This window comes from Patagioenas fasciata, chromosome 6 (genome assembly GCF_037038585.1).
Source record: "Patagioenas fasciata isolate bPatFas1 chromosome 6, bPatFas1.hap1, whole genome shotgun sequence".
Classification (NCBI taxonomy): domain Eukaryota; kingdom Metazoa; phylum Chordata; class Aves; order Columbiformes; family Columbidae; genus Patagioenas; species Patagioenas fasciata.
This window is the reverse complement of record NC_092525.1, coordinates 21,296,188-21,306,351: the sequence shown is the minus strand read 5'-3', so window position 1 is coordinate 21,306,351 and position 10,164 is coordinate 21,296,188. Positions and strand designations below refer to the sequence as shown.

Below are 10,164 nucleotides of genomic sequence, written 5' to 3'. Positions count from 1 at the left end.
CTACCTGAGGACAGATTAAAAAAATAAAGCTTGATGCCACAAGCACCAGGCTAACCTGTCAAACTTTGGCTATTTTGCACAAAAGGGATGTTGGCCTAAGAGCTCCCAAACAGCCTGGACACAGCAGGCACTTTTTTTTCCGTGGACGTACAAGGTTGTAACTCCCCAATATTTCACCTCCACCGACTGCCCTGCGAGAGCAGAAGATCCTGCTGCCCGCTCACCTGCCGGCTCCCAGCAGAAGGTGTGAGCACATTCCACGCACGATGAGCCAGATCCAGCTTTCATGGCTTAGTTCAAGCCTGCATTGGCCTGGTGGAAGGAAACAATATTAAAATATTAGCCCTGGCTTAGTATCTCGTAGGTGGGGAGGCCGCCTGTCCAGCTTTCTGCACCAACGGTTTCGAGATAACGGGATCAACAGGACAAAAGCAGAGCAGCATATGCGCAATCTAAAGATTACACTGGTTTTCTGTGAAAGGAATAGCTTTATTCCATTGACCAGGAATCCCAAGACTGTTCATCAAGACTGCCTATTTTTCCAGTGCCAAATGTCTACGTATTCATCAGACAATATCTCCCCGAATGCTCACAGGCAGGCTGGGGCTGCTCCTCACTGAACATTTTGTAAGCTGTATAAAAACATTTTCATCCAAAAAGATTGGCAGTAAAAATTACAACATAGAAATGCATCACAATTTACACAAAAACTAGTTTTGTTGAACTCTATTTTCCAAAAAATAATCTTCAGCAGGTTCAAATGACAGCAGCTGGAAACAAAAATAATTGACCAAGTATCATCTTATTGCAAATTATAACCATTGACTTTGTACAAGCGTGAGCAGAACCATGAAAAAGTTTGTATTGGTTTCAAGTATACAGTGGTGATGAGCCATCGGGATGCAACTCTTGTTATCGATGCTTCTCTGGGCCTGCGGTAATTGAGGACGTTGTTTCCATAGGAAATAACAGGAACCTGAAGTGAGAAGTGGTGCCAACCCATAGGAACGTTACCAGCTTCTTCCATCGCCATCACTGCTGTGTACTGACTTCTCCTGATGATTTATGGCCCGAAGTGTTAGGGATAGGGGAAAGGGAGAAAAGGGTATCCCATAAGAAATGATTTATTCAACATTAATTTAAAACATCACATTTTAAAACGCCCCAGCACATTATCAGAAACATCTACAAAATGCTAACTCTGCCGTGTGTCAATGAAGACATCGTTTGGAAAAGGAAGTGAGAGATTTGCTATGATGCCACCCTTACTTCTTCACACGTGCAACTCGTGACAACAGTTCTATTAACCCGCAATAAGTTATAAAGCTGTACAGCTGAAATCAGATTGGATGTTTACTCTCAACAGTGAAATGACTGGTTAATTTTTATACTAGTGCACAACAGCGAAAAGCTGTCTGCTGCTTCTTGTTTCGGCAACAGTATGTAAAAAAGGAAAAAAAAAAAAAGGCACTTTTTGGCTGGTTGTGCCTTTATCTTGGCAAATTTGTCTATTCTGGAGGTATCCAGGCACTCCTTAAGATGTCCCCCATTTCTGTGCATGTTTGTTTCTAAAATTTTTTTTTTAAAGTAAGGCAGAATCCATAAATAAAGGCAAAAAGCAGTGCAGAAAATGTGACAAACGCAAAACATACAAAAGATGAAGAGTTAGCTGGCACAAAAGAAGCTTGTATCCAGAGTCAGAAATCACTGAACTGCACTTGACATGGAGAACAAAACTGTGCTCAAACTATCCTAACTGGTTTCCAGTGGTTTATGAGCAAATCAAAAGAGTTGTGATATTTTAAACATTGCCTGGTCAAGTGAAAATACAAACAAAGCCAAATCATCCTTTCCCCATGTGAAAATTGCTATAAAATCCGCACAGTAGTGTTCCCAACTCACTCAAGGAATTATTCATCATATACAACCAATACCAACTTTCTCAGTGATTTCAAAGCACAAGCAAGTGATTGCAGATCACATGATTGAGACTACATTTTATTCAATATGTCTCCAAAGGTTAAAAAAAAATTAATGAGTAAAACTGTAACAGAATTCCATCTTAAAGTGCTTTTTCTTTCTTTTAAACTACTCATTAACTTTTTTTTTCAAATCCACCAAAATCCTTCAATGATAAACACTTGCATGCCTAGAGAGCAAAGCTTTTATTGCCCTTCCCAATTGTCTGTGTTTTCCAAAGAGTACCAGAAAAGACGACCCATTCCAGAGCTCCTTGATCAAAGCATTCTGTAAGGAATCTCTCCTTACAGAGCAATCTTGCTGATCCTTCTCATAAAGAGCTTTACAAATTAGCAGGGAGACATATTAAATACAGAAGTCCTTATGTAAACCCATTCTTTAACTAATATTTTACAATGAAATGTAAGTCATCACACATCTTTACAGAAATTTGAATATTCCTATTCAATATTATCAGAAAGATTAAAAATTTGCCCTCCATACATAAGGACAATCCTTTTTTTTCTGTATAAAAACCAAAAGATTTTTTTTTTTTGCAGCATCACAGAAAAGCAACAGTTTTACATTCACTCATTTAATGTTCACATAAAAATTCAACCACTAGCACTTGTGTATTTGATAACATCTTCTTGACAAACTGTTTTCGGTGTCTGGACTTTCATAAGCTACTGCAGGTGAAGATGCAGTTTTCTAGAGTATTTATTGATCTGAAGCCTTTGTGGCTAAAAAAATGCTTTTGGCTTTCAGGGAAACAACCTCCTCCAGCATTGCCTCTGGCCTTCTAAAGCCGCTTCTCTTCCAGACTCTTGTAACGGCATAAGAACGGGACTCCAGTTACAGTAGGTACCAGGCATTAAGTGTTTGAGTTGATCTGTTCCTGTGTCCATAGGATCCTCTACGGGTCTACATCATCAAGGTCACTTTTAGGTTCACCGATCATCATAGGAGACTCTGAGCCCTTCAATAAACACAAGGGATGAAGAGAGAAAAACGTGGCAAGTTACTTTTGTAAGGTGCACAGTTGTTCGAAATTCAGCAATGGTTCTGACCCAAGCCCCAGGAACAAGATAACGGAGCAACGCAACACAAGACAAACATGCCTTTGTTGTTGTTACCTGCTGCAGATGCCTCTCTCCATTCTCGTTGGCAGGACTACTTTCTGACCCATTACTGCTTCCAGACTGATCTTTCTCATTCAGCAAGGCTGTGGCATAGGCCAGCGTGTCCTGAGTTGGAAACAGTCCAAGAGAGTGTCAGGGGCCATGGAAATAACCTTTATTCCATAATATCGTGTTTTTTTTTTTTTTTTTTTTGAGTTGATTCTGAAACAATACTGCTGCTGTAATGAGATAGCTGAGTCACCACAGCTAATTGTGAGGTATTGACTAATATCATTCACGGCTTAGTTTTTTTAGGAACAACCTCAGGGTCTAGGCTTCTAAGAATGGTCTTAAGTGCACTGCAATACGCTAAGTTGCCAGAACCAAAGATGCTAACTGAAAAGCAAAAAAAAGGAAACAAAACAAGTTTAACATCATCTCCCAAGACTGACACATACCTGTGCTGAAATAGTGCGCTGGAAGGTTTTTGCAGTTGATGTTTCATTGGACACGTTACTCTGTGGAGCCCAATAATGTTCAGACATCTGCATAAAAAAAGTCAAGAAATCCATAAAATTGTCATAGGAGTTTCAGATGTGTAAAGCCTCATTCACTTGTAATGGTAAGTGAACTAACAAGTCTGGAACAAGCTTCCTGAACCCTTTGGCAACCAGCTGGAGATCTGAGGCACAGACAAGGATGCACTTCTAATGTGGGCAGAACAGAGAGGTTATTGTCCCTCAGCTGAAAACCAGTAACCAGCTCCGTGTAGTGGTGGATTCAGGGTTTACATGAGCCGGTACCAAGTAAAAATGGATAGAGCATACCTACCCAGACCTGTCAGTTCAGTGTGGCAACAAGTCGTGCCAGCTGTGCTGCCAGCATCTTTCTAACTCTGTTTCCAGTACGGGTTCCTGTGTCTGACATCTGCCTGGCAGCAGCTGTCGGGCCAGAAAGGAGCCCAGAGCTGGGACACTGTTGTATTGTACGCGCAGGGCTGGGAGACCAAGTATAACCATGCTTGGCTGGAGGGAAACCTGAGCCAATTCTTCTGAGCTTTAAGTTTCCAAAGCATCCTTGGGTATTTAATAAAGATGTGCTAGCCAACCTCCATTAAGTTTAGAGAGAAGAACAAAAACTACACGTGTGGGAGGGAGAAGCTGTATCTGTCAACAGCTATGTTTTGTGCAAAGCTGCAATGATTCGGTAAGGAATCCACTCATTTATGCATTCTCTCACATCAACACACAGGCAAAGGAAAACTGTTTTTTAAAAAATGTGAAACCTTCTAACAGGAATATTGTGGCACTGAAAGCTTCCCACGTGGCAAGGAATAATCACTACGACCATTCACTCTTGGTTGTACTCACTATACAAGCATTTATGTCTGAAACACGTGGGGGCCTATGGAAGTTCTTGCATGTATCAGATTTAGCTGCACCCAAACTGTTCTTGTAAAAAAGAAAGTAGCTTGTATTTTGTCTTTAGTGTCATTTCAGAGAGCCATACAGAGCAAAGAGATTTCATAATTCTCACTGTAAGCACAGTAAAGTAACAGCCAAATTACCTTTTTCTGTAGCCACTGCACAGCCCAACTCCAGTGGTGAGAATTCTCCTTGAAATAATCTTTTGCAGTAGGACACCTTGGAAATTGAAATTATTTTCATTAGTTACAAACACAGCATTCTGGCAAACTTAAATCCAATCAATATATTGCAAAAATCTGGGACAGCTTCCTTATGTTTACGTTGGTCTCAGTGCCAGGCTCCTGCCCTACAGAATGCAGCTGACCTTTGCCTTTATGAACAGCAATTATCAGTTGCTGTATGACAAATCCAACCGAGGTACTAATCAGTAACAATTTAACTTCATACTGACACAGGTACTATCAAGACCTTTGAGCACCACTTACATCACATTAACAAAAGGTAAAGTTGACCAAAAGTATAAAGAATAATAGCACAGTCACAGAGGGGCCTATGGTAGGGATGATATTAAACTCCAAAACCTGTATTACTCACTTCTGAGCCAAAGTAACCAGGAACTTGACACACTGGTAACAGCGGCTGCTGTCCACGTGGTTGCTGTGGTGCATCAAGGCTGTGGGGAGAAACGCATTAATTAAAAAACACAATTCAGATTTCTGTGTACCAGCCAGCCTGAAAACACAGCAACTATGCAGCTAAAATTTTAACTTAGGTGGTAAAAGTTATTTCTACAGATGTTAGCACGAGTATGTGTGTTAACCACACTGCTATACTGCTAGATGTTTTGAGTAATTCCACAACTCTATAGATCAAAGTGAAAATGCATTAATTCTTTCAAATGTGGTACCTGAATTTTAAACAGTCTTCTGATAATGCAGTTTTTTTCCCCCTATAATCCATTCTGTGTTAGATAATTGCTATAGTTACATCTATCTGAAGGAAAAAAGGATTGTTTGAAACCCATACAAATGGACCAGATCACCAGCTTCTGCCTGGATCAAAATTTGCAAAGCTAGGAGAATGTTTAAAGCTGTTTCACACACCCAAACACAGTGGAATTCAACAGTCATCAAACTCTACTATGCGATATTTGGGCACAAACCCAGGCCATTCCGACCAGGATGTTTTCTATGGCATAAATTCCGACATCTTTTAACAAAATTATTTGAGGAGAAGCACAAAGATTTTCACAGAGCTTCCACAATCAGATTTGCTACTCAAAAGTTGCTCTGTCCTTAGCAGTTATTGAAGATCACTGCAGTGAAACCCCTAAAGTTGGCAAATAATCACCAGGGAACTGCAAATTGCCAGTTTTTCCACCACTGAAGCACAGCAGATGATTAAAATTACAGCACTGGCGTACTGCAAATTATGCACAAACACCCTACTGAGGACCACAGAAAACTACTATTTGCCGATTTCCTTTCTTGGAGAAAAATTTAGACAGCGTGAGGGACAGGTCACGGTCCACGTGCAGCGAGGCTGGGTGCTGTTTTGTGCAAGACAGTTCCAAAGTAAAACTACAACTTTCACTCCCAGAACTCAGCAATTCTTGAAGCCTTTAACATAAAAATCCAACTGAATAATTGCAGCTCTCCTCTGTAGAGGATAAAAAGGTCACATATTGCCCAAGTTACAAAACAGCACTGGTCCAAATGGAACCAATTTATCCAGAAATAAAATATCCACTTAGCTATTCGCTTACACTGCTGCACATTATTTTCTAGCAGTCATACACGGAAACTACTAAACAGCAGAGCACTGAAGTGTAAGAGAGAAATAAAGAACAAAGCTAAATATTCCTTCTCACTAAACAGAATTCAAAATTACTTAAGGTGAAAGTCAGAGTCTGAAGCAGCTCATCACCCGAACAGCTACGACAGGGATGTTCAAGCTGCACTAACTCAGAGGTGCTGTTTGAGCACCATGTGGTTTCCTCACATTTCTCTTGCACACAAAGCCTCTTTTCTGTTTCATATCCAGGAAGTTCTCATTGCTTCTGGGACTTTTCTGTTGCTTTTGAATGCTTTAGTAACTTCAGTAAAGCTTCTGTAACAAATGGATTCACTGACTGCTGTTGTTGGAGATAATTTTTCAAAGTTAGATTCCCTTCCAGTTTGCTGTTACAATAATATTCTAATGTTTACTTTGGATTTTCTTGGAGCATTTTTTTGGGTGGTGGTGGCTAAATCAAATGTGTCAAGTTGTTTTCCCTGAGAAATAAAAACAGTTTAGAAGGATTAGAAACCAGGAGATGATATGAACCATCATCAACTTAAGGGTCAGTAGGATACAGGAGTGTTCACCCACTGGCTTACTTGCCTATTAATCCGTTTTCAGTTTCAAAGGCAAATTTGATGCGGTCTACTTGTAATGGGTCTTCAATGACCTGTTACAAAATAAAAAGGTCAATGTAATTAAGTTGTGTGGAATGGAATGGTTTTATCCACCTCAACATGAAAAACAAGTAACACTTGTGAAGTTTCATATATCACCAGATTATCAAGACAGTAGGTCAAAAAGTAATAAAAACTCCCAACTGAGGATTAAAAGATATGTGGACGCTAAAATAAACCATGCAGTTGTTTGTGTGTGTGTTTTTTTTTTTTTTTTAATTCTGTATTGACACAAAATCTATCCTGTACAAGTCTTTACCCTTCACCTACCAGTATCTCATGGAGTAACTGGAATATGTTTTTCAGTTCATGAGGTGGAGCAGTTTCCAGTTGAGTCTGCATGTAGGAAATATGAAGTACGTTAGTTAGTAAAATATGCTGATGATGCAAAAAATTACAAGACAACTTTACAGATGTTTGAAAATGTGTTGTTTTAAGCCGTAAAAGCCTAAAATAATCTCCAAACCCCCCAACGACTCCCCAGTCCAACAATCTTTACTGCTTGTTCTGCACATCCCAGTGTTGTCGTAACCCACGTGTCTCAGTAAGACCAAAGTCTAGAAGAAACACTTGTGCAAAAATTTGATTATTTCCCTACCTTGATGAAGTGCAGCACAGTAAAGGAGAAGTGCTCATTACAAAAGCAGCAGTATACCACCATCTCAATGAGAACTGACAGAGATCCAGTCAGCTCTCGTAACGCATACATCACCTAATGGAAAAGTGTAAACAATTTCAGATACTGTAATAAAATTATTTAAGTTTGTAACAGAATGTTAGCCTTTTCCAGGAAGGAGGCAGCTTTGTCTCCCAGCATCTTCCCAGTCCAGTGAGCTGAACCTCTGCCCTCCTGACCTACCACCAAGGGCCTGGTCAAGCACGATCAATTAGGTCAGAATGATTCAAGGCAGCACCTCCAGCTGACATGGTATCTGACTGCATGGGGACTTGCAAAACGTGTTCAGCTGCCTGTGCTAACTTTGTAAACTCTCAAAACAGATCCCTAGGTGTAGGGATAAACTAGAATAAGAAGGGGTCAAGAAGAAACCAAAGGTGCCTTCTTGTTTAGGCTCAAAATAGTAACCTCACACCCCCCAGCTGACTGCTTTTTAATATGAGGTGTTTTTCATGTAAGGATAATTCAAAGAAATCACATCAGAGCAGCTTTTAGGTTTAAGCAGGGCAGAATTTAGAACAGATACCTCCATTAAGTAGGGTTTTCCCTCAGACAGGAATAACAAGGTTTCCACTTCTTCATGGAGCATCAAAAGTGGACCTGAAGTGGTGATGCTTAGAGGCGGACGCTGCTTAAAAAGACCAGGAGCTATAACAGCAAATACAAAAACAATCCACTAATAAATTAGTTTGTTCTACACACCTTGAAGACACTGCTGCTTATTTGGCACCTTGTCACCTCTAACGACGTTCATCTCAACTAGCTTATAGCTTCTTATATGGTGCCACTCTGAGTAATGATCTCTTGCACACTGAAGTGCCATTTACTTTAGTGACAACATAAGCAAATTAACTACAAGAAGGTCAAAACAAAATGTTCATATTTACTATCAGCACTTTGAGCTTTAGTTTCATTCCCAATCACTGTTGCACATTCATCATATTCAGAATGTTTACCTTTCTTTTACTTTACGATTTTTTACCACCTCTCACTCTAAACAGAAATCAAGTCATTATTTTAAAAAGACAACTTTAAATTCCTCTCCCAGTAAACCGAACATCTCAACTTGTTCCTTTATTATCTCTATTTGGATATTTCTGCCTCTTGTAAGAAATATCTAGGAGAGTATTTCATTGCTTGTTATTCAGTAGCTCAGTCTAAATATTCCCCTTGAGATCAGCAAAAGGCATAACAAGTCTAAGCAAAATATTAATACAGCCTGTTTGGTTGTGAGTTTGTTCCAGTCAACAATGACACAGCCCGATTCACTCACATGAGCAAAGACCTTTTAAGCACATGGGGGAGGAGGGGAACGCACAATAATATTAACATAAAGATTTCTCCACTCCCCAAGTGCCTGTAATACCTTATGTTTGCCACAGCTTCTTGGTACATTTACAGCCAGATAAAGAGTAATCAAACATATACGAACCATTACTGCCTTAAATTAAAAGTTATTGTATTTTCCTCACTAATACTAAGTTATGCCCAGGCAAAGTAACTGAAATGTAAAGTCGCCAAAAGGCAAATACGCAATTCTTACCAACATTTCTTTGTGAAGAGACATCAGAATGCAAAACCAGCAGTGCTACAATATTGTGAAGATATCCAAACTCACGTGCTTGTGCTGAACTCCACCTGCGATTCTGCTTGAGCCAAATAAGAGATTTAATTAACTTCTGATTGGTTAATTTAGTTAATTTCTGTTAGGTCAAAATAAAACAATGTCCTTAATGGTCCATCACCAGGTTCTAATTACTTGAAGTTGGTGAAAATTTTGTTATTATCAAAACCAGGATGCTCACTTCTGCCAAAAGAGCTCATTTCCACTCTAACTACACATCGGTAGATTAAGACTTGCATGAAGTTTGCAGAATAATCCAAGGATTCATCTATCCTACCACATGAAAAGTATTTAAGAATTTAAACATCATAAAATTACAAGGATAGAAAAAGTACAGCACAACACATGCTACATAAACTTTACCTGATTATTTTGTCGGTTGGGGCCAAGGAGGAAGTTGATCATGTGCCTCAGAGCAGAGTGTCTGAGAAGAAGACTGCAAGCCCTTATACCCTGCTGTTCAGACAACAACGAAAAGTTACATTTCTGTGCTAGTAAAGAGTTAGTGCTCTAGGAAATAAAAAGTAAAATGCAAGGGCTAAGCACTGCATTTGCTATTCTTAAAGAATTAATCACACAGTTCAACAAGGTACACCTCTAAAAAGCTGTTTCATACAAACCACATCAGAATTAGCATATGCAAAATAACTGTCCTATAAAAAAAGAACAGAGAAACCATACTGGGGTGAACAGTCCAGTCCAGTCACACATACATATAACACATCACACATACACATATTTTTAAGAACAGTCAAGAACACCCCGACAAAACAGAAACCCAAAATTCAAACTCTGGATATGATGTCTTCAATTGGCGTACTTTACTGTTGTATTTTTGTGTTATTTTATCCTAAGTCAGTGTTCAAAGCCATTTCCTTTTCCAAAAAAAAGTTCTGGAAGA

The 10,164-nt window shown here is 39.4% G+C and overlaps 1 protein-coding gene across 2 annotated transcripts in view; it reads right to left on the bottom strand.

Moving 5' to 3' along the window:
- Positions 1-468: 468 nt before the first annotated feature.
- The window catches only part of USP24 (ubiquitin specific peptidase 24), a 63,165-nt gene continuing 53,469 nt past the window's right edge, over positions 469-10,164 (bottom strand). Inside the window, exons 57-67 of one of the 2 annotated variants that reach the window (XM_065842579.2) lie at positions 9,627-9,716; positions 9,183-9,285; positions 8,166-8,287; positions 7,562-7,675; positions 7,234-7,299; positions 6,890-6,956; positions 5,102-5,180; positions 4,648-4,723; positions 3,539-3,625; positions 3,096-3,206; positions 469-2,938 (exon numbers count right to left, since the gene is read on the bottom strand). In XM_065842579.2, the coding sequence (XP_065698651.2) occupies positions 2,876-2,938; positions 3,096-3,206; positions 3,539-3,625; positions 4,648-4,723; positions 5,102-5,180; positions 6,890-6,956; positions 7,234-7,299; positions 7,562-7,675; positions 8,166-8,287; positions 9,183-9,285; positions 9,627-9,716 (978 nt within the window). In that variant the 3' untranslated portion in view covers positions 469-2,875. Of the gene's footprint in view, positions 2,939-3,095; positions 3,207-3,538; positions 3,626-4,647; positions 4,724-5,101; positions 5,181-6,889; positions 6,957-7,233; positions 7,300-7,561; positions 7,676-8,165; positions 8,288-9,182; positions 9,286-9,626; positions 9,720-10,164 lie in introns of both variants that reach the window. The other variant, XM_065842578.2, reaches the window with a different exon arrangement.